General features: G+C 35.8%; 2 protein-coding genes across 4 annotated transcripts in view; one reads left to right on the forward strand and one right to left on the reverse strand.

The window, feature by feature from the left end:
• Positions 1-25,198, reverse strand: part of LOC102684801 (dedicator of cytokinesis protein 4) — a 156,400-nt gene extending 131,202 nt beyond the window's left edge. For both annotated transcript variants that reach the window (XM_015352639.2, XM_006633448.3), the window contains exon 1: positions 25,018-25,198. In XM_015352639.2, the coding sequence (XP_015208125.2) occupies positions 25,018-25,054 (37 nt within the window). In that variant the 5' untranslated portion in view covers positions 25,055-25,198. The remainder of the gene's footprint in view (positions 1-25,017) is intronic.
• Positions 25,199-25,343: 145 nt separating this feature from the next.
• Positions 25,344-25,803, forward strand: part of znf277 (zinc finger protein 277) — a 45,767-nt gene continuing 45,307 nt past the window's right edge. Inside the window, exon 1 of one of the 2 annotated variants that reach the window (XM_069192407.1) lies at positions 25,344-25,416. In XM_069192407.1, coding sequence (XP_069048508.1) covers positions 25,383-25,416 — 34 coding nt within the window. In that variant the 5' untranslated portion in view covers positions 25,344-25,382. The remainder of the gene's footprint in view (positions 25,417-25,803) is intronic. The other variant, XM_069192408.1, reaches the window with a different exon arrangement.

Consider the following 25,803-nt stretch of genomic DNA (forward strand, 5'->3'; position numbering starts at 1 on the left):
AAATTGTTCTATTGTTTATCATTTTTTGAGAGTGTTATAGTATTTTTCTTCTTTTGTTGTTTATTTGTTAGCAGCAACTTAACTAGTGTTAGTTGAGCACTCTCTTCTTATTTTTTGTAATGTTAAAAGGTACCATAACCCCCTAAAAAATGTGCTGACATTTCACCATCGTTTTTTTATCTATAAATGAGGAGCAAATCAAATTGAAACACCAAGGATTTGTCACCTGTACGGATATCAGTAACAGATAAAAGGCAAGGGATATAGTTTGAAAAACCTGTTGGAGAGACTGGAAAGCAAAAAAAAGAAACACTTCAGCTTTTGCACTGAGGTGCAACAATTGGATTTCTTTAATATAGTGCATCACATAAGAAACCACCTCATGGTGAAATTTCCCTCATAGAAACAAATGAGACATGTCAGCAAAAATCAAATGAGCAGCACCCTAGCAGCTTTCATGAGCAAACAAAACATCTATACTTATTTCGAGTTGAGTTTTAGAAATGATGAACTCTCCATACAGTACTCCCTAATATTATCTAAGCAAATTCAAACTGAAGGCACAAAAATAAACCAATTTCAGCTTTAAGTTGTAACACTAGGGCAATTTAGTTCTTTGAAATGTATATCTATATTCTTCAGTTATATACAATATATATGATTTTGTAAATACATCTACTATGTTTATTACACCCTGTGATATCATCATGCACATCCTCAACAGCCTGGAGTAAAACTCCAATGTCGTCAAACTAAAGGTTCTCATACTCAAGACTTTCACTAGAAGGAAAGAAGACCTTCACTTACATCATTCACACAGGTGTATTGTATAAACACCAAGCCAGTCCAGAATTTCCTTACATAATTGCAGAGCAATCCTGGAGCACAAGTACAAATTTACTCATTTTATTCTAGCACCTTTGAATAAAATAAGGTCAATATTAATTTATAGTAGAATGTATTATACATTCAGAATAAAACAGAAATATTCTCTATAATGTAATAAATAAGTGAATGATGCAAGCACGCTCTGTAATAAACCACAACGAATCGTCAATATGCTTATTGTCTAAGAACAGTCCTAAGTCATTTTGTATGTTTTACTTATTACTTACAGTACATTTACTTATAAATGTGCTTCAGTGTCATTTTTATTAACAAGCTTCTTTAGCCAAACCCAAATTTCACCATGCAGATCAAAGTACAGTTCTAAACGCAAGTGATAAACACTAATAAAAAAAAGCTGTATACTGTGGGTAATGTCTGTGTTCCCACCTAACACAAAAGTGACAGGTGGCATTAAATTGAAATAAAAAAAATGTTCCTTACTATACATATACAGTTACATATACTGTATTACAGTATATCAGTTAGAGATCCTTAAATTGCATGTCACTTTCTGTGTATGCAAAAACAATAGAATAATTCAACTTTTCAGATATATAGCATTATTCACATTTTCATTTATTTCAATCTTGACACCTGACATGTTAAGAAGTTTAACAAGTACAAACTACTCATCAGTAAGACTATTGTAAAACATGGGTAGTTGTGGCTGTAATTTCTGGGCCTAGTTAAATCTAAATCCATGACTGAGTGGGTTACTTATACGTATATATTTACAGAACTATTTGGAGAGAGCAGAATATTATCCTTTACATTTGCATTAACATGGCATTTAGCTGTCCTTATCTCACAATGCACCTAAAGCATAATGTCACATCATAAAAAAAACACAAACTGTCATGTATTATTGACTGGGAATTGACCTGTTCCACCAACTAATTTGAATTCTGTCTCATGGATCAGCAGACTGTGACTCACTGTGAGGAACAGGCAGCTTTATAAAGAACTTCCCAAATGTATCTACAAGACTACCCAATTCATGAGATCTGTATATTTTTGCATTCCCAGGTATTCAAATCATTAAGTCACGATAGACTTAGTTTTTTTCTAAAACATTGTCAAAACGGCCAAGATATCACGACCAAGTGCATATAAAGCCACGTGTTCAAGCATCAAAGTGTCAGGCAGTTGTCACACGTTTGTAGGCACTGACTCACATGATGCAAAGAAAAAAAAACCCTTGATAAAATTCCTTACTTTAAAAAAAACACATCTACCTCACACCCCGATTAAGTCATTTCTATTCATACACCAGCAAAAAAGAACTGGGAATTTTAAGTCCACTGCAATTTCCTCTTATTAGAAATTTACATCCATAGGAGTGACAGGAAACAGAAACAGTATGAAAATCCAATTGCAAAAGAGAACATTGAAACCTCCCAGCTGACAATCAGAAGCCCCCTACAGTGCAGAAATGCAAGCAATTACCATTTCACACACGACCCAGGTATATGTAGTGACAGAAATGCTGACTTTCAGAATTCTCATTCTGAGGAAGCATTTCAGATTTCACATATTAAATAGGCCTAAATGTCTCTCTATTAATCTTTGTAGTGCTTATGACAAAGTGAATGCAGAAACTGAGGAAGTAGAAGCAAATATGACGTGTTTTGAGATTAATCTCTTTCCCTCATACACCAATAATGAATATCTGCCCAGAACAGGAACTGGGCTCAGTGAAGATGCTTACCAGGGATTTGCATAAGTAGAAAACGTTGTTCAGAATCTTTACGTTTATTGCTATCATAGACTTAAACATTGGCACAGTTTACTCAGTGTACGAATTTCGAAAGGGGAAAATAAATGAAAAATATCTCAAGAAAAATACAACTCAGTCTGCTTATTAAGGTTTTGAGATTATGCACACCTATTTACAAAGGCAATCTATACTGTATAAGATATAGCCTACATACTGTTCATAATATAAATAGAACTGTAGCACAAACCAACCTGACCACACACAGACTGTGTGAAGCCAGGAAAAACTAAGATCAAGTGTCAGAGGTATGTTTGTTTAGTGCACGTTTCCTTTTTAGTTTCATAAAGTATCAAAGCATAGATGGCTATGGGCTGAAATATCAATTTCCTCTTATAAATATATATTCATATCCAAAAAAATATGCTAATTCTACTCTTGAAGTATGCTAAGAAGATTGGTATCTTGAAACCTGACCATGCAGATGAGATAATCACTGTTATCACTATGTTTTAAAATACAATAACTTTCTATAGCTAGGAATCTATTTTTCTGTAAAAAAATATGACTTTATAGAAACTACAAAAAATATTACCACTAGTCAAGATTGATGAGTGTTCAATAAACTTAGAAGAACCATTCTTAGTAAATTAGTATGTCATCCACAGACATTTATAATGCTTAACAAATCCCTGGCGATACAATATAAAATAAGTGAGAGCACCAACAGTCCTCATTTACAGATCAAGGATGCTTCTTCACAAATTATGCCCCTAAAAGAAATTCCACCTGGTTCTGATGGCTAGTACGGCTATCACATTTAACCTGTGGGGATCCTTATGAGAACCACTGTAGTTATAGTGGCTTTGATATGCTGTCAGTTGGGGGAAAAAGTAGTCTTCTTACTGTACCTCTCTTCTTAACTGAGTGCATTAGGAGGTGGCAGAAAAGAACTGCCCAGAGTATAAGATTTTTCTACTCTCCTAGTCACAGTCTGATCATGGTGGTTTTCAAGCTACAGACAATGTATTGAATAATGTAATAAGTTAAAATAAATTACAGAAAGCTGGAACAGTAAACAATAGCTCAAGCATATTAAAGAAAATGTATCTGTCTGAAGCTAGGCCTTGGCCTTTAATTCTAAAGAGAGCTGCGAAATAAGCATTTAACATAAATGAGTTCTGCATCATACTGTCCTGCTTACATGTATTTAAAGTTGCTGAATATGAATGATTCCAAGACATACACATAGGTTACCACTGAAACAAATTTATACAGTAACCATACCTGTATTCCCAGGATAAGCTTAGACACAATAGTGCTTTATTAGTTCCCAGTAAAATCCCAGCTATACTGCAGCCATCAATTTCACATGACTACATTACTAAAACATGAAAATGTCTGTCTAATATAATTAAGATCATGTAGAAGTTCCTCTTTTCTATTCCCTGCCCTAAAAGCTCAGTTCAACAATTGCAATAGCCCAAAACATATTTATAAATGGGATCTTCTCAATAAAGGGAGGATTTATTTAATCATTATACTGTAGAAAGGATATTTCAGGATTATTAAAACAAATACCCTTTGTGAAAGGGTAGGTTAACACTACTGATATAACTTCAATTACAAGTATTTTACACACCGACTATTAAAACAAATTCAAGGGTAGAAACTATGGGCTGGGTAACTGCTATTGGGTTGAAAAGGGAGACAAAACAGAACCAAGTCATAATAGAGCACCAAGTCTAAACCTGTATGGTCAACATGGCTTTAGAAAAGTTATATCTTGCCTAACTAACTTGTTATATTTACATTCTTATAAGATTCTGGTATAGTTTCTCATTAAACATTTTCAAATTGCTGCAGAAGGCATTCAAGGTAATGTGTGTATCTGGATTGAGAGCTATTGTAGTTAATGACTACAAATCAGAGAATCCAGATAAGGGTATACTGTATATTCATTCACTGTACTGGTGTAATTAGCTAAGCAGGGATCTTTATTAGAGTCACAGTTCTTGCTCATTTACAAGAATTATCTAGATTCCGATCTCATTAGTAAACTAGTGAAGTTTACAGATGATACCAAGCCAGGAGGATCAGCAACCACTGTAGAAGCAGCAAAGAATTAATAAGAATTAGAATACAAGACTGGTCAGATTAAATGTAGACAAGTGCAGAGTGTTTCATGCATGTACCAGAAATAAAAGATACCAAATAGGAAAAAGCTTGCAAATCCCATGCATGAAAAACTCAGATGTTTGCGTTGACACAATCAACGTCTTGTATGTTACAAGACGTGGAAAAACAATATAAATGGGAAAAGACAGACATTGCAGAAGCAGCAAATGAAATTCTAAAGATAAAATTCAAGACTCTGAAAGCACTTGAAAGATGAATGATAATGTAGATAAGTGCAGGGTTTTGTACACATGTAGTAAAAAAAATACACAGGAAACAAAATGCAAAAAGGGGGGAATGCTGAGCAGGAGGAGAATACATATAATAACACCAATGACTTAGAGGAGTTTTATGGTGACATTACTTAAATCCCATAGACAACATACAGTAGGGCAGCACTTAAAAAGGCAAAGAAAATTATAGGATATATTGTTAAAAGTGTAGATTTGTAATCAGGAGAAATGTTACAATTGTATAATGCACTATTAGGGCATTTTACACAAAATATTGTGTAAAATCATAGCTCATCTAAATATATGACTATATAACTAAAATATATATATATAACTAGCTAACAGTCAGCCTTGATGGACTTACTGTAATGGCCTCTCACATCCAGTCTTAACATAAGTCTTACATATGTGAAATAAGTGCTATTTTCTTCCAGATCATGTTCCCATCTTTTTTTGGATTTATAAATAGCCTCTCCAGGATCCACACTTTTTTACAATACACCCTATCTATTCCTAGTCCAAACCATTGTCTGTCTAGACAGAACTACAACACTTTGTTTGCATCAGCAACCTTCCCTCTCCAACACTCCTATTTGCTAATTATTTTCTTTGCCTCTCTTCAGCCATCTACACCTCCTCTACATATTACTTTCTTCTGCATTCAGATTAAGATCTCTTTTCACTTGTACCACATTTAACTCTATTCTTATCAGTAAGTGCCAGGTTTCTGCAGGTTTTAGAGATACTTTTCAAATAGCCCCTGATTAAGTCATGGAGAACACAGCTCATCTGATTCCTACTCATGTAATTAGTTTAGAAAAGTTCCGATATGGAATGAAAACCAGAAACCAACGTTACACTGAAGTTTACTACCTCTTCTTCCTTCATTCTCGAATCCCCTATTCCTTATATACTAACTCCTGATAAATTTTAATGCAAGTATTTAGTCTCTCACAGATATTTACTTCCCTTACTTGCAAACTCTATGATGGATTGACAAGCTGTGTACATTTTCAAATAATTGACCAGGTTTCCTATGAAAGAAAATTACAGGTCTTACCTCTTTCTAACATGCTTGTCTTATACCTCAAAGAATGAAGGTCAAAGCCACATCAAACCACATAGAAGAACTGCATTCTTCCTAAATACAGATTTTGTTTCTTGCTTGTAGTTTGTAGATTCACAGTCTTCATTAAAATGCTTCTTTCATAGGAAGCAATCTGCAGTCCAAAGTCATATAATTTTTGTAGATTCATTACCCGAACAATGTTTAAAAAAACAATGACGTTTGCCATCTGGTAAGCAAAACTTACGGCATCTTGTGATGTTTAAGTTCATGCCAGCTATGTGTTCTAATTAAGTTGTCAAAGTTGCATTTTATAATTCTAATAAGACTGCATCAAAGACAAAATTATAATTAAAAAATGACTAAAACCTAAGTCAGTGATCATTACTTACAAATAAGAAACTCCTAGACAAAACTATAACACCATGAAAAAGATGTAACAAAAAGTAAAAAACATTAAACAGAACTCCTTTCACAATACGATAGTATTTATGAAAGCAATGTCTATTAAGATCTTCTTGAGGGCTTTCCTTGCATTTTTCCAAATGAAGTAGCAATAGCCACAAAAGTACAAAATATTAGGAATTCCAAAGAAAATGTGTGCAAACCTGAGATTGTATGGAAGTGAATATAGATATAATTTATACCACATTATTTTAAGATATTTAGAACTCATTTATAAATACTGTATATTTAAGGATTTAGTGCAGTCTCCATTTTAAGGTATCTTGAAATATTTAAATCTATACAACTGATGCATTTCTTCAAAATAAAGTAATAAATTAATACCAAGTTCCTGTGGAAGAGCTCCCTTTTATTGGATAGCATGGCCAGAGGGTTTCCACATGAACCATATCCTTATATTTCCATAACCCGTAACTGTCTTTTCCCAGATAGGAGTGGCAATAGCTCTCTCATCTTCTTACCAGCGTCCCAATCCGGAAAACGACCGAGGCTCCTATCAATGTTATCCTGCTATGCTCACTGCTTCATAAAACCTTGAGGGTTTGTGGAGAGGCTCTGTGGACAGGCAACCTAGACTGCCTCAGGAATCACTTTTATAGGGAGCTAAAGTCACCAGGTGCAGCCAATTCCGTGATTTCCTTGTGAGAATCTGAAGAATGTGGCTGTCCTGAATAAAGTGACACCGGCCCTCGATCACTCACCCATGCTTCCAACCACAGCTTTGCTACAGTTCCCAATAACTACTATCTAGTAGTAGTAATTAATAAGTAATTATAAGCAAAGAGCAGCCTAGATTCCAACAGCCAACATAATATGCCAGTTTACCACTGTAAGATGGTGGCTGCACTCATGTACCCTACCAGGGTGCATGTCACACACGTAGGACTGTGTCATGGGCAGCCTAGATACACGTCTACAGTATATTTTGCTACAACATGAGCCTCATGTCACTTCCCCTCATCTGGCAACTTAATTTTATGTAATATAATGGATTTATCTGATCAAAAAGAAGCTGCATACAGCTTTGTCTGGCTTTCCATCTAGATCCCAATTTCTCCACTTCACAAAGGCCTCAACTTTTGTCTGACAGCCCCGAACCTCCATGTGACTATCAAACTTTAGTCCACCATCCATGAGAACCCATCCATTATCAGGAAACCGCTTATTGGTGGCAAGTGACAGGGTAAACTGAATCATATCACAGAAGCACAGGGTGCAAGGACCACACACACACACATACAGAGGGACAGTTCAGAGACATCACTTAACCATCACGCCTTTGGACGGTGAAAGTTAACAACAGCACTCTGAAAAAACCCACATGAATTTAAGGAGAAAAGGGAAACTTCACACAGATTTGAATCAAATGGTATTTTTGAATGAAACATACAAGAAACTAAAAAATTATAATAAAAATGTGGTCTCCACCCCTGCAGGTCTCTGACATTTCTGACATTTCAGAGAATACCAAACACACTTCAAAGATAATCTTAAAAATAGATTAAATGTTTTCATTTTATCTACAGTACATTTCCCGTGAACACATGCAAGGTTCAATTTAAAAACCGCAAACAACATATACCTAAAGTTTAAAAAGATTAAAAATAACTTTAAAGAACTGATTGATAATTAGTATAATCTTCTGTGTAATCAGTCTTTATATTTTTAGGCTATAATTATATTTTTAAGTGTACATAGATGCTGTGAACAGATTTTCTGTTAAAAAAATCAGGCCCTTTGGCCCTGTGGGTGCTTTAATGAGGATGTCTGTGCAGTCCAGAGCACGTATTATATTAAGAAATGCTGCAAGAAATGTTCAGATCAGGGCTACAGTTGCTACAGGGAACAGAAGCTACATTTACACTGGATAGAATTATGTATGAGAATATTACCAGCTACTGTATTTCATGAAACCCCTGTTCAATGGTATTCACTAATGTATGGCCTGGAAATGTTATGAATACACACAAAAGTGGAAGTACCACTTCCCTCACTGGAGGTTGCTATAGTTACTTAAACAGATACAATTCAATCTTGCTTGGAGAAACCAACATTCCAGACTTTGGTGTTTAGTAAAGTTAAGAAAAAGCCCCTGCAAGAGAAATTATTAATGGCGCTGGGGTAGTAAAAAAAAACAGTTTTACCAGTCATTTGGCCAGAAGACCAACAATCCCCGGATACTGTATGTCACAATACTATATAAGACTAACAGAATAATCACCTTATTTTAATTACATACAGTATACAGAATTATTAGGAATTGTGTATAAATAGTCATTATACAACATACCATTTTAGATTTTGATTGCTAAAAACATATTATAAAGTGTCTTTAACAATATATTGTATTTAAAAGCAAATAAACACATACATAACTTAAAAAGCAGGTAGACTAAAACAGGTTTTAAGAAGCAATTTGAATGACTGTCAGTTTCTGACTTAGATGCACTATAGCTGATACAAGTACCTTAATCGAAGTAAGGTTTAATCCAATACTCACACAAGATGCATAACCGTAAGCTATCTTGAGTTTGTGGTATTCTGCTTTATATGGCCTTATGCAGGTATTTTGCATGCCTGCAGAACAGCAGTTCTCGCAGCATGAACTCATTAACACTGCTGTTATGCCATACCCTAGCCTGTGCGTAACTGTGGACAAATAAAAAGGTACGTTTTTGAATCTGCATGGATGGAATCCATTCTCTCTGGAGGTGGGGGAGGCTCACAAACCACAGCTCATGAAACTGCTCCACATGTAACATGAACTGATCACAGAATATACCATGAAGCCCTTCTACCTGGAAATCAGGATCAGGAACTTTGGGGTTAGGGGTTTTCACAGTCTACAAAGGCATGTTCCTGCCCATGCTTTGTGCAGAAATCACAGCAAAGCTTAACGCTTTGTTGTTGCATACAGAAGTCACATTGTTGTCCAGCAGAAAAATGTAGCAACACGTTTATGAAATAAGCTAAGAAACTAAATTTAAATTTTAGCAAGATCGACACATTGTGATCTTCCATGGCTTGTGCTTTTTGCCTACCTTGCAGACATTGTTTTTTAAAAAATACCAAATGATCTCAATATCTTATTACAAGTATACTGTCTCAGTGCATTGCCATTGAAGAGGAAGTGAGGTCTCTGGAAAACAAAGATCAGAACTGATTCAAGCATTCCATTCCTGTTGGTAACCAGCACTACTGAGGAAACAGAATTTGAGCTGCTAAGTGTTGCCAGTTAAGAACCACCCAACTTCTTTTGCAGTCGGTCTGGATAACGCAAAGGCAACACAACCCTGAATGACTGAGATATGTAGCCATTTGCAGGCAAGGTAATGATCTTGTCCAGTCTCTTAAACATTGACCCTCAAAGTGATGGGAGACTGGACATTTTTATAAATTGAAACAAGAGCTTGGGGGAGTTTGGTGGATGATAGGTGAAATAGAATACAACCAAGCTTTATCATTTTGTAGTCTCATATGTATGAGACTGCATTCTCTGTGCTTGCTGTCACAATGAACTGTGTGATAATTTTAAACATGAGCAGATTAACAACTCCTCCATCATTCTGATCAAGATTTTAGCAGGGAAACACTCTTCATATGAATTGGCATCTGTGCATTCTAAACCTAAGAGAAGAGGTATTGTAATTTAAGCTTTGTTAAACTTAGTCTGCCTTGCTGGAGTGTTAAAAAAAAATTGCAACCTATAGAGGCGTTCAGCTCATAATTTTGAGAACCACTTTCCTAAAAGATCACATGTCCGCTAAAATTTCCAAAGATTAAAAAATTCAAAGCTTAATGCATGATTTTTAAACAATCAGCATTGCCAGTAAGCAGTTTTTAAACACATGAAGCATCAGAGAGTTATTCATGTATCACTACAGCAACCCCTTAACAATAACATCAACACTCCTCCATTTCATGTACTATAGGTTTCTATACGAGGTTATCACTGTTCTTATTCCTTTCAGTGGAGATCAAAATAAAACACGTAATATCTCATCACAAGTCCCACTTTATTTCTGTTTCCTCTAAAATCAACGTGCTATCAAGTTATCGTTCAGAACTTTCATCTAAATATTGTAGTCAGTTATTGCCATAAATAAAGATTACTGTAGATCAGTTGTATGAGCCACAAATCTCCATCACATTGCATGAAGGATAATAAACACAAATTACTACAAAGCAAAAACAAATCATGAGATTACAATTTTCTGACTAGCTAAGATTCTTCCAACATAGACAGTGGTGTTTGCGAACACTTATGATGTATGAAGACCAATAGATATCAAAGTAGTGAATATTTCTACAATCTTGTTATATAGTTATATACTCCCCATGTGTTCAGTGCTCAATTCCCTGTGACATTACGCACGGTATCTACAAAAATGCTTGCTGTGCAGCGGTGTAACACTTGACAGCACCTATTGTCAGTTCTGAGAACCAGTACCAGATGTTTTACCTAAGAACGTGGTTCTCAAACTATGGTAAGCATACCACTTGTGGTAAGCAGAATGCCCCCAGGTGGTATGCCAGATGACCCTGGAAATTTGTTGTGTGCACTAAAAAATTGGGACGGGTTTCCATATTTCCTATTTTAATAAAATTAGTTTGTGTCGAATACACAGCCTATGTACTAGGATACAGTGCACGCTAATAACTTGAGTGGACACAAGAGCTACTATGTAAATCTATACCATTGTATAAGAATGCGTGTTATGAACGAAAACAGCCAATTGTATTTAAAAGCATAGAAATGCGTACTATGAACTTACGTGACCAATTGTATTTTTAAAAAAAGTTATCTTCAGCAAACAGGGAGGTAGGCAATCGTGTGAGTACAGGAAAGCGTGATAGATAACAGAAAAATATTTAAGGTCTGTTCTAGGTCAATTTGAAAAAAAATACAGAGTGTCTCTGTGTTTTGTCCCATGCGCATGAAATAAAAACTTCTTTTAATTTCTGAGATGGACTCCTGAAACAGAAACGGGGAAAAATGCAAGCTTGCGGATTGCTAAATCAGGTAAGCCCCACAGTATTTGTGAAGAACTTTGTTTATCATTGGCAAAAGAGCTGACACACATTAAGTGTGGAGAAAAGCTGCTAAACAGCTCGACCTGCTGCCCCCTTCGAAAGACACAGTCACTCATAGAATTATTGATATGGTGGATGATATCAAAAGTATGCTGATAGAGCATGTTAAGATGAGCAGATGCTTTTCACTGCAATTAGATGACTCTGTAGATGCCTTCAATTTGGCCAATTTGAACATTTACGTTAAGATATGAGTTTGAGGGTATGTGCCATGAGGACTTTCTGTTCTGTAAGCCGCTACTAACAAGAACTACTGGAGAGCACATATTTTAGCTTCTTAATGAATTTATCGAAGAGAATGCCATCGACTGGATAAAATGCATTGGAGTTTGTACAGACGGTGCTAGAGCGATGACAAGCTGATGCAGCGGTGTAGTTGCACGAATTAGAGAGGTTGCTCCAGATATCAAGTGGACGCACTGCAGCATTCATCGTGAGGCCTCGGCTGTCAAGAAAATGCCTAAGGATTTAAAATCTGTTCGACTCGGTTGTGAATTGTATCAAGGCTCAACCAATGAATTCACATCTGCTTCGCTCGACTAAACAGGCTCACCCCTCTCACTGAAATGGTGCTTTTTTATTGTTTATTTTTAATTGTTGTTGTTGTTGTTCCTGTTGTCATTCTATAAAGCGCTTTGAGAAGCCACCTTTAAAGGCGCTATACCAAATAAAGTTTATTCTTATAATATTTATTATATGTGTGTGTGTGTGCGCGCACGCTCATGTTGGTCCAAAATGTTTGAAAACCACTGACCTAAGAAATACTGAGGCTGCCCTAGTTTTGAATGTTGCAATGTTACTTATGTCCCTCATTATCTCTGCTTCTTCCGGTTGGTTTACAGGTGTAGTCTGTCTTCAACAATTCAGATTATTTCTTTATATCAGATGAGCATTTTCTTTCATGTTGAAAAATTACTGATACACTTCAAATGCCAAAATCATCTGTTCTCTTGGAAGACCCATGACATTACACATCACATGCCCTTACCAACTAGACTTACTGTAACTAAATCACCACGACGACAGCAGCCTTTTTGAAAGATTTAGAGACATAACCTGAGCCATCTCTAAAATATATAACTTACACGCATTTTAGAAATGAGGAACCAGAATCATTTGCAAGAATAATCCTTAATAAGAGAAAAATAAATCTACAACAGGAGTTGCATTTTCCACCTCTAACTAAAACTCTATATTAATACTACCAACCTTTCACCACACAAACAGTGTTATTAAAGAAAAATAATAGTGTCTTCCTAGAATGTTCCTTTGTTTATTCTAGATCTATACAGTACTATCAATATTTCTTGCGTTGAGGCTGACAGAAAAAAAATGTCATATTGTGACATGAGTAGAAATACACACTGTACTGTAGCAGCCTCACTATGAAGCCAAAAAATAAATTTTCATTAATTGACATTTAAAATAATAAGAAATGTAAATATAAATGCTTTTGGTGACTTGGTGCACCTGGACATTTTTTATTTTATCCAACAGAATAATTTTAAATTATTACCTTAGAGTCATTATCTCCAATACCGACTTTTTGGATCCAACTGATAAAAAGGATTTTATAAATGAAGAGAATGTAACATTGAATTAAATTAATGTTTTATGTGTTTTAAACATTTATGTTTCAAACCAAACCTTTCATTATTAAAAAGAGATTGAAAACATGAAAATCTTTTCTTTGGTTTCTACTTCCAGTTACAGCAGAAACCAAGAAAAGATACTACAGCAAAAACTGCACATGACTGCATATTAATCAAGTCAGACATTTCACTCAGTAGCTCCAAAGAACTTTCCCAGGAATGGATTACATCATTTAAAAAGCCAAATCGGCAAACACAAACAGCTTGCAACCATTTCTAATTGATACAACCCAAGACTCTCAAAAATGTTTTGGGGGGTTTATCTGAAAAACTCATGACTGTTTTCAGGATGTGAAAATCATCAGACCAATATTAAAATGAAGGACACAACAGGAAAATATATTAAAAGGACATTAGCGAACCAAATTTCACTGAATAGTGTGAAAAGTAAACAGACAAGGATATGTGGCAAAGGAAATGTTTGACAAACAGATCACGTCCCAGAGTGACTGGGGGCTGGGGCAGGGTGGATGTGTCTTCTTGAGAATGAACCTTTGAATCTTCAAAAGCCAAATTAAAAAATACTAAAAAGAGTAGGTTCTTCTGTATAAAATTGCACTCATCATCTATAATAATAGATTAATGGAACTTACAACTGCAGGTATAGTGTACAGATAGAAAGTATTTTTTTTTTTTAATACTGTGGCACTAAACAGGAACAGCCAAAATAATAATAAGCAAATGTTTGGCTTAGCAATGGTGGAAGGATGCACAGTGGTAATTTGAGGTCTTCGATAAGAGAGAGGAAGGTAACTCCCTTGACAAACAACTTCAGCAGCACTTCAGCAATTTTTCCCTATTTAACTGGAATCGATATAAAGTCACTTTCCTACTTAAATCTGTTTAAGGTATAAAAGGCAGACAGTATTGTGATTTCTTTTGGACCACATTTCAATTAGGGTAATTATTATACTTCATACAAAATACTTGAGATTTTTACAAACTTTTCCCTTTCAGGAACGTGCTTCATTGTTATGGAAAACGGCCAACAGCTTCACCACTTTCTATTTATAACATGGTCAATAAAGTCTGAACTTATTGCAGAGACTATTATATTTAGAAAAGTATGCCATTGATGTTTAAGACTAGGAAACTGCATGCATTTGTTTCTGCAAGTCTGAAAAGCTACATGAGTCACAAACTAAAATTCTTACCATAATATATCTTTAAGTGCAAGTGGTTCGTGAATATTCTAAAGCCCTCTCTGAAGCCTGCATTCAATTATTACAGTGAGAACTGCAAAATCAATTGCAATTAGCTCAAAATCTGCTCAGCCCTCATTATGAAGAGCACAGCAAGAACTCTATAGGACTGAAATGAAACAGATCGCAGTTAATTGGAATCAAACTGGCTTAAGTAGGAATGTGGCTAAGAGTCTGACAAGAATATGGAAAATTAACAAATCAAAATACAAACTAAACAACTTGTTTGTTATCTACATTTTACTAATTTATCACACAAATATTTAGCTTTACCGGTTCCATCAATCTTGCACAGCTCACGGAAATTAAGCTGGACCTATTTTACATCTTATTTTAGGTATTGTTTCCACATTACTGATAATACAGTTACAGTACAAGCAGCAGCAAAGCCCATCCTGTAGGGTGTAGGACATTTGTTCTTTGAAAACAATACCTTTCCATTCGTATCAATCTGCATTTTGTCTTTTAATGTTCAGTTTCCAAATAGCAACACAAAACAGCTGTTTTTATTCATGCAGATGCTCAAGGCTTTCATTCACAACATGCTTCCCACAAATAGTCACTCAAATAAAAGCTATACTAATACACAAAAGTAACAAAAGACTCAGGTCTGGTACCTTTACACAAATGTTTTAAATAGTTATAAACCAAATGTAGTCAAAATATGAACAGAAACAGATCACAGAATCATAGGTTTTAAGTATGAAATGTGACACAGTCTAAATGAAAACATAAATCTGGATTGGGCATGACCAGCATTAAAACAATCCTGGCAGTACCGATGCTGTGAGAGAGGCAGGTTCAGGCAAGATGGCAGCTCTGGCTTGAACTGCATTCCCCAGAAAGCTATGAGGAATATCAAGCCACTCTCAGTCACCTCAGCAGTTGCTGGAAGACATTTGGTTAAGTGATTCTTTAAAACCAGGAGCGTAAAGCTTCCTAGAAAAAGAGGTGAGAGCAAAAGGCAACACCATATGTGACAGGGAGTAATCGTGTGTTGTACATGGTCAGTGTAACAGTGTTTTGTCTTTTTGGAAAAAAAGTAACCACCTTAGCTGACTGGTGTTTCAGTGAGGAAACTTAAAGTAGTTTAATTAAGAGGTTGAAGAAGAGGATTTTGTTTTGTTTTTGGTGGTTTGCTTTAGTTCCCTGCACTATAGAAAAAGAGCATTTGTTTTGCGCCTTATACCTGTATGGTTTCCTGGAACCTACCTACTTAAGAGATTACACATTCCTTGGGGGTGTCACAATGCATAAACCTGATCAATCCCTAGAAAGACTGCAAAATGTTCCACCACTGTTGTAGTGCAGCTACTGCCAGCTGGGAAAGGCAAAACAGTTACAGTGAGTTACAATTGAGTTAGTGTCTTGTTGATGCCACTGGTCAGTTGGAGCAAGTCTTGTCATTATAATACTAGAACTGTGTGATCTTGCATTGTCATGCTGGAAAACTGGCACTTTTAGATTGGGTTGCAGGAATGGTAAAAAACAGCTAGTGCAAGCAATGTGTTGTTCTGTACCACATATTCCCTTAATTATCATTAAAAGTATTTTCTTGTGCTAAAGAAGATTCTTCTCCATATCATTACACTTCCACTGCTCATGTTGGCTTCTGGATTTCAAAAGTAGCATTTTGCCTTCCTACATATCGTCCATCAAGTCTGACAAAATGTGGACACCTTCCAGAGAACATGTTAATTTTCTATCTCAGCTACCAGGGTTACCCTTGAATGGCCAAACATGCAGATGGCAAGCCTGTGTCCTCGTGCTAATGAGCGGGTTGCTTCTTCCTAAAAGTTCTATAGTCACAACAGCGGAACATGATTATGCAAATGGCTCAGAAGGCCATAACAGTCCTAGGCAGCTGTGGTAACCTCCTGCTTTTGAGGACATCGCCTGGCCCCAACAGAGCTGATTTCCTGTTTTTAGTCTGCTGCAAGACATCTCAGTCCCTGAGGAATGTCCATCACAGACAGGTTGTTGTCAAAAGGAACCAGACAATCATCATTACTCAAGAAGGGCTTGGCTGTATCTTTTGCTGCTCCCTAGTTAATTAAAATTGTGTCCTTTTGAATGCCTATTTACACAGATTCTTAAACAACTTAACTCATATGCCAATAGCTGAGCACCTAGTGGTTTTGAAATCACTTGGCTTCAACTCAGCATTTTGTTACCCCAAGGAACAATGAAGATATCTATCTCCTTTATTAAAACTCTAAGCAACACTATGTGTCCAATAAAGTACAAATATAAAACCTAGACTGATTTCTTGGACCCATATTTAAATAATATGGTAGTTATACATGAAGTATATAGAACAAGAAAAGGCCCTAAATCAAAACTAAGAAAATCCAAAGCCTCATTACCTACAGGCGCCACTTACTCATTTCCCAGGACGGTAGAATGAACAGCATGAACAAGAGGCCATCCGAGATACACACGGAAGAGGAGGGGGTGCAGCAACAGATAAAAGAACGGAGACACAGAGACTGTGAGACATACACCTCTTGACTGAAATAAACAGCTCTATATCAGCCAACAAGAAAGGTCTTAGACCATGCGCTTAAAAAAAAAACTTTTGCTGTCTATCTCTACTTGTGTCTGGCACTGTCGCTGATATTAGTCCCTATTCCCCAGAGCAGAGTCTTTCTAGGATAACCTCTTACACATGAATCTCTGCGCTGCTTTCATTTGTCAAGAAAAAAATACATGGGATGCAATAAGCATATTTGCACAGCAAGTCAATTCTGTGATTTGATTTGATTTTGTGCCAGCTTTCATCTCCTCTTTTCTAAAAACAGTACCCTGTGGTGTGCAGTCTCTGAAGCAATGATTAACTCAGGACACTGCAGCTGCTGAACAAAAAAATGTTTGAACCAAATAATGCAGTTCTTCAGCCCCCAAGCAATAATAGTTCTCGACATAGGTAACAGAGTGTAGAGAAAATCACCAGTGTGACACAAATATTACATAATATAATATGAGACAGCAAATGCAATTACTTAGAACAGAAAGCTAAAATACAAGAGTACTGGTGAAATCAAGAAACAGTTTAGAGAATATCTGAACTCTTAACACTGACACTACAGCTACGTTTGCTTAGACTTTACATTAATATGTAGTCCCAAGATACAAAGGACCTGGTAAAATGTTTCAGCATTTACAAAAAAACATAAGAATGGTTACAAACAAGAGCAGGTAAATCAGCCAGGTTGAATGTAGCCTGTCTGGCTAATTCATCCAAGTACAGTATCTCATCTACCCATTTCTTGAAGAAAGCCAGGGTATCTGCTTCAAAAACATGACTGAGTAGCTTATATCATACTTCTACAACCATTTTAATAAAGATGTTTATTTTTGTTAATGCATTTCTGGGTAGATCCCACTTGTGTCCTCTGGTTTGTGTTTCAGTTTATTCTGAACTAGTCTAGTACATTGCATTTGTCAGAGTCTTCAAGAATTTTAAATACTTAAATCAGGTCCCCTTGTAGTCTTCTCTGTTTAAGATAAAAAAGGTTTAGTTCCTTCAGCCTATCAATACAGGGTATTCTTTTTCCCTCTTTCTGGACCCTTACTATTACTTTGTACAGTTTTCACAGTCACTTAATTTAAAATGTTCTACTTTTAATCATTGTTTGGCTTTTTAAGACATCCCCTACATTGTATAGAACAAATAAATGATGTGTCAACATAAATACCCATCTTTTTAATTATTTCCTCCAGCTCAGAATCTTATATTTATAGTGTATGCTTCTACTATTGTACCTTCTTGCAAAGCCCTTAACTTCTCTATATTAAACTTAAAAAAAACAAGATTTGTTTGCTGTATTACTTGTATTAGGAATGCATTTATATTTTGTGGCATCTACAGTTCATATTTGAATATATTAGCTTTTACAAATGAACACTCCACTCTGTTGCAAGTTATACAATATTGTAGCAAAGACAATCTAGAACTTAAAACAACCCTTGTAACTTTCCTTAACAAGTCTACATCACAGGAAATACCATTTAAAGAATAGAACCCCGATTGTTGGGTGCTTAAATGGAACAGGCTTCAGCTGGTGTCACAAAAGGCTGAATACAGACAGTGACTACTCAAGTTGCATCACTGAAGGCAACGTGTAGATGCAGTATAAGAGTTAATGTTAAGAGTCTGTTCAATATTATTGTAACTGTGCAGAAAGGAAGATCATCTCGCCACATTTCAGTACGATTTTAAACAGGCCTTTAAACCTATTTAACAATGTTTTCGGCAGGGATATCGAAAGCTACAAAGATGCCATAGTTCACAAAACATTTTTTTTTACACAAGGAAATTAATATTTCAGCCTCAAATAGGTACAAATACTCTAGACATAAAACCATGTATGCCTGACAAACTAAAGGCAAATGGCTCTCTTTTGTGTTTGTTCTCAGAATGGCTCTTTAATTCCCTTGGGAGTACCATTTATTGACTTGTGTACCTCCTTCCTCTCTGCATTATTTCTTCATCATGAGAACACTGTAGTAGATCAAGAAGCAATTACAAGCCAGGAGGTGTGAGAGATGTTTTTCCATTTGCCCAGGGCAATTTTTATTAAGGCTGAGCATAATGAAAGAATAGCCCACAGCACTGCTTAACAAATCGCCACATCCCAAGGGCATCAAACATGGTGGCAACCTAAACGTCAGGTCCCTCTGACACAGACCACCACTCCTCTCCACAGGCAAAGGCCTCAGGAGGCAAACCTAAAGCAGTCTTTAAATCAGTGTTGCACAAGCAAATCACAACTACAAGTTCCCTTACATTTTTCTCTCTCTTCTGCATTAAATGCCCAAACCCTCACATACAGTGGCATTATTTCAGCACTTCCTTGTCCTTAAATTTTAAATCTTTAAACAATACAGGGTCTGCTAATAGTCTGGTGACTGTACTGAATGCAAAGTGTGTCATCCGAGTTTGCCATCAACCTGCCAAAATAATTTAACAGGTGGCGTGCACAAAACAATTTCCGGGCATAGGAGAACAAAGAAGATAATATTAGTGTGAAAAGCTTATTTTGGCATTGGTTCACGTGTAAATTCAGAAGAGCTACAATAAGTGCATGGGGAGTTGTAAAAAAAACGTTTGAAAGTGCAATTCAAACAAAGCAGTAGCTCACATTTCCTGCCATCAATGTTTGGACAGATCAGCAAAGTCTATATTTACCAGGTTTCCATAAGAATTTCAAAAACAACCTTGCTTTAAATGATTTACTGAATGATTTTTAGTAATAAATGCTCTGATAGTGTCTAATCAAAGTTCTGGTGTTGCCATTATTATTTTTATTATAAAATAATGAAGAAAAATTATCTACGCATGCTATTTTAAGGTTTGTATTACAATGTTTTTTCAGGATACTCTCAAAAAGGGACTTACACAGACGATCTCTGTGCTGCCATGTGTACAGTGCAAAGCCTTTTTCTCTGTCAGTAGCATTTTTCTCAACTTCAACACAGGCTATAATACTGTATACAAAAATGTCCAACCATAGCCAAGCTAACCATAGTAACCTATTAATGAACTAGCCCAAATAATACTAGGATTTGTATGTCAATATAAGACCAAAACAAAATAAATTATTTCCAATTTAATATAGCGACAAACTTATTCAGAGGTATTTAACAGCATTTTTCTGAATGCTCATATCCTTCAACATTTTTACATTTGAAAATAGTTTTCTTCCAAGATATTTTCAAGTATCTATAAAAGTTCAACTAGAGGCTGTATTTTGTAATCATGTGATTTTAAAGAGTAATAAAAGTCACTAGGCTGTTTTTGTGCTACAGATACTGCAAAATGTGTTTGATGTTAATACATTAAGGAAGAATCATCCGTCATTTTGATTAATGCTGAAAAATGAAAAGAAATATTCCTAAACTATGAACTCATTCAGTACAAGAGACATCCTTTATATCTTAGTCCTGTTTCTGACTAACGAAGCTTTAAAAGTGCTGTTAATTGGCTCTGTTAAGTCATAGTTCAGCCTCTCTAATGTCGCGATGCTCATTGCTGCACTGTTCTAAACCTTTTAATAAAGAACCTCAGAGGTAGAGTATTCAGCTTTACTGGTGCATTGCTTTATTATATCTTATGCTTAGAGTATTTATTATTTTTTATTTTACAACTTAGTCTTTATTCACTGTTGTATTAATGTATTTTACCATACTGTATTATACAGTACAAGTTCTTATATAATAAAGTCTTGCCTTTTCTGTAAGCAGAACGGATCCTTATTTCTCATAGTTAAGTTCATGTGCAGCAAGCTTTGCAAAGGGTAAAGTATCAAATAATAGTTTCAAGGGGACTGCTGTGCCTGTTTGGAAGCTGCAAAGGAACAAGGAGAGGTTAACAAACTTCACACTAGAAAAAGGTTCCACCATCAAAACATTCTTCTTCCTTTTTTTCCCCAAACATGGTTTAACCACGACTTCTTCCTTATGAAATGAAGATTGTAATTTTAAGTTAAAATGTCCAGAGTAGCATATTAAGGCTGCCATCACAGCATTACATCATTACACCCACTTCTGCTATGTTACTGAAAATGAATGCGGAGACAGGACTTTAAAACCAAGGACGAAAAAGTGACAAACTGTCACTATATTGTTACCACACTGCACAGACGCAAGCTCCCACACAAGTAGTTCAATAGGCCTAAATTGCATGCAGTACCCAGTATTCTCAATACTGCAACTTTAAAGCTCCACTGGCTTAAAAAATTAAAGTGGCTTCTATAAAGCAGAACTATTATTAGCCTATCAATTCAGTCAATGCCTTTGCCCATAACCACTTTCAGTGATATCAGTAAAAAAAAGTTTCCAGCACAAAAGTAAAACATACAGTGTAGAGTACTAAATATTCCATATGTACAAGGTTTAAAACAAAACACTGTTATTTACCAACCATATACAGTATGTGCACAAATGTGTAAAATTCCTACCTTTTATGTCTAATGTATTCATGTTTTGGGTTATACTATAGGTTTAACATGAAGTACTGGTCAACATTCAGGATTGATTAATATTGCCTGAGTTTCAGAATGCTTAGTTATGCTTAGTGCCTAGACAATGAATGTCATCTACATTTTATTAAATATTGCCTTACAAGTGACACAGCAACTAAAAAGGAAGAAACATCAAACCTTTATTGAAGTAAACAAAGCACAAAATAATTATATCATCCCTCAAGGTAAAATACTAAACTATACTATACTAAACTATACTAAAAAAAATGCTTCCACTAGACAACAGTGATTCTGGTTAGACCGAGTTTCTTCTCAATTCTACTAATTGGACATGTCAAGCAATAAAAGGTCAATTATCCAACTGTGCCCACTATGTTGCATGGTAGAGCTCCTAAGTGTAAACCTATTAAGCAAGAACTCAAAATAAATGCAAGGATGAGTGTCCAATACACTTGACCTCTGCTGAAGTGTTAATGCTCTTTGTCTGTGCGATTCCTTCCAGGAAGTACCAAAATGCTGACAAGTACACCATTTCCTCCCTTATCCCAAGTGGCACACTCTGCACTGGGCAAGGCTTCCTTTCTCTTCAACCCAGTAACCTGGGCTTGCAACAGACAACTGTACCAGTCCCAACCCTAGATATTCCAGTGCCTAGCCACTTTAAGACCATCTTAATTAAGTGAGGCTTATTAGGCTTACTTAGAAGGGAGGCTGAAGAGCTGCAATGCACTTAACAAACCCATTTGTGCCTTTACAGGGTCTGGGAAGATAGTCATTAAACCCAATGAGCTAAACATTTACACAACTGCAGGGACAGTATTGGACAAAACAAATTAGAACATGTTTCTTTGTTTCATGCTGAAAACAATTCAGCAACAAACTTTTCTTGTGTTATTTTCACGTTCTGTTTGGAGGAGGAATAATACTAAGGATGAAAATGTGAAGAACAACAGGATATGTATAAACAATCCTAGAAGATGTAACTATGAACAAATGTGTCCACAGACCTCAAACAAACCAAGGAGGAAAAAATAAACAATCTGATGGCTGAAAACACAGAAGCGCTTTCCAGTAGCTGCCAAATCACTGTAGGAAGAGGCACAACCGAATGGGAACGACAGAAATAAAGAAAATGGAAAGAAACAGTGGTCAAGGCTTTGGAGTTTGGAAAGCTTGTGGGTTCAAATCACAGGTGGGATACTGCTGTTGTAACCTCAAACTGCTGTTGAACAAAAGATTCAAAAAGTTCACTCATCTTGCTCCAGTAAAAATTTTGGAATCAGGTCTCTAGGTACCAGAAGAGCTGAAAGGTTACAAACATGAGAAACATGAGAAATTTTTATATTCTTTACATTGTCTAAAAGCAAAGTTTCACTGAAAATGCATACTATTTAGGGTTAAGGTTTTTCAAAATATAGCCACAAAAAAGCACTTCAAAATAGAGCATGCTGGAGCCCTATTTTAAAGCAGCTAATAATAGCTGGAAATGATACATGAGTTGGCCCAGTTAAAACCACGTTACCACGTTCATTATCATTTGTTTCACAGTGTACAAATCACCTTCACTTTCTGAGAACTGGAATTGTACAATTTATTTGAAATTAAACTGGCTGTTGTGAGTGGTCTTTACGATAAATGGATGTCACACTGAAGCCAGTCCCTTCTTTGAATGTACCATATAACTTCCATGCTGCATTCAAAAAGCTTTGGCACAATTAACTGAACCTAGCAGCACCATTAACCTTCAGAAGCAGTCATCAGTAAACCCAAAACCCGTACCCAAAAATAAAAATGAGTACAACACATCTTGGTCCTCAAGTGTATTTAGGCCTATGTGTGGCTCACATACATTTATTGTAAAGAAGAAAATGATTTTTTTAAACTACAAAACAGTGACTTATTTACATAATAAACTATGGCAATAAACGATTTTATCAATAAGTGCTTTAAACAAGCAGTATGAAAAGATTTAACATAATTCAAGTTTTACAGACAGGTTCAGATTAATTACCATATCTTAATGAAACAAGGGTTATAGGAATGTTTTTGGATGACACAAGAATTTATCAAATACCGTGTTGAACAATATATATTGTCTTACATATTGATAATACTTATTCTGAACTGATGGTAAAAAGAACTGAATAGATTTATTGCTTTGGAGCCTAGTGTTGTTGATATACACTTAAGCAAGTCATTATAAACGTTGCCCTATCACATGAAAAACCATTATTGACTGAGCAATGGGTGCAAAACGCATATGTTGAGTTATTTAAGCATGCTGATTGAAATGTTTTAGGTGCGACAGAAGTGTGTAGTATTTTCACCACAGATGAGGTCAGCCACACAGTGCCAAACATTGACGTTCTGTAAAGGAAGAAACTGATCGATATTCAGAAGCCCATCTGTGACCGTACTAGTGCTATTAACGTGAGAAATGCTACAGATTCAGACCCCCTGAGAAAACAAAACATCACTGAGGTTAAAACCTCAAAGAAAATAAAGTGATTTAAATAAGCTGCCGGACACGGTGCTGTTGTACAGTAAACAAACAGAGCTTTCAAGAAAAGATCTGTATACACTAGTTGGGATTTTCGAAGAACAAGTGAGCCACTGATTTTGTTTTTCTGAGTTAAGTCGTCGATTTAAGCCTTTATTATTCCTTAGGCGTGAGGACATTAGCTGCACAAAATAAGCTTTTTGTTTCTGCAAACGACTCTGGTTTTCGTTGAACTAGCGTTCGCTTGTTTTCCTTCCAGTTCAGTTGAGAAATTCACTACCAGCGAGCTTCGCAAATCTGTTAATGACAACACCTCTTTGACTAAATTAAAAAAAAACATTTGAATTGGACTGCCAAGCGTACAATTTTAATTTTCCGTTAAATTATTTTAATACGTTTACACAAATTGTGATAAACGTTAGCTATACCCAGTATTCCCGATACTCCTGATGATCTGACATTTCATTATCACAAATTTCTGCATCAATACGTTTGACGTAATCAGTTAAAAATCGTAAAAAAAATTAGAAAGAACGTCTTAACAGTGGTGAACGTAGGAAAACGTTGTCATTTAATTATTCATGAGACAAATGTTTTATTGCAATCTAAAGGATTGCTTTCACTCATACGTAACTATACATTGTTTTGACTTACGGTACTTTTTTATGTTGACAAGCTTTAACGTGAAGATACATGTTAACAACTGGGTTCATAACAAAGCACTCTACTATAGAAGGTACAGTAGCTTGATGACAAACAGCGAAGTATAGCACATATCCTATTCATCTTCTGTATCAAAACGTCATATTTACATACATATACAACGTATATGTTAAACATAACGTGCGCACAGATAGCATATATTGTCTTACTGCAAACAAAAAACTTAAACCGTACCTGGACCACATCAGCGTATCTACGATTCTGTTTAAAAGGGCTATATACATCAAATCTGCTGTCACTTTTTTAAAACTCAATCATAAGAGCATAATACAAAAACAAAAATTAAAAAAATAATTTCAGGAGAACACAAGCTTACCAACTCCGTATTTTTCGTGTTCTGTAGGTATCCACATTTTTGTTACAGTCTGTGCATTGGAAAAAAAATGCGAAAGCAGCACCACAACATTAAAAAAGACTGCGTGCAATATCACTCTTCTCTACAGACTCTCTGCCCTGCTCTGCGCATTGTTCTGATTGCAGGAGCTCAGGCAAAACTACAGGGCATTATCACAGCAAGAGGGCAGTGATGTCTTGTGGGAATTGTAGTCAGTTTTCTAATCTGCGTCAATAGGCGGTGAAGAACTTCAAATCCCGTCGACACCTTAGAGCCCTTAGAAGATATCGGTATGTGATGAGCGCTTTAGTTCCGCGTTCGGATCATGTGATAGAAGGATAACAAGCATGGCAGCCTCTAAAACTGTTGGAAATGTGTCCGGTAGGTGAATCTTATACAGCAGTTTCATTCGCTTTTGCGATCTCTGTTTTTGGGTACATGTGTTTGTATTGATTTAAAAGTAGTTATTGTACGTTTTAGGATACAAAACACCTTAAAATATTTGAAAGACTTTAATTACCAAGGTTTTTTGAGAATATAGACAAAGAAGCTATAAGCTTTTTATATTGTGTAGATTGGGAGTTTTAACATGTTGGTAGTGGGTTTGTCACCGTTTGTTACGAGTATTTTAGGGTTACTTTATAAATTAGAGTTGACTACGTATGATATTATATAGGTAATTTAATTCCAGTCTTAGTATCTTTACCATAACTTTACACACACACATATAACTGATTGATCTTTGCAGTTTCCAGTTTTCCAATCAGT

This window comes from Lepisosteus oculatus, chromosome 7 (assembly GCF_040954835.1).
Source record: "Lepisosteus oculatus isolate fLepOcu1 chromosome 7, fLepOcu1.hap2, whole genome shotgun sequence".
Classification (NCBI taxonomy): Eukaryota; Metazoa; Chordata; class Actinopteri; order Semionotiformes; family Lepisosteidae; genus Lepisosteus; species Lepisosteus oculatus.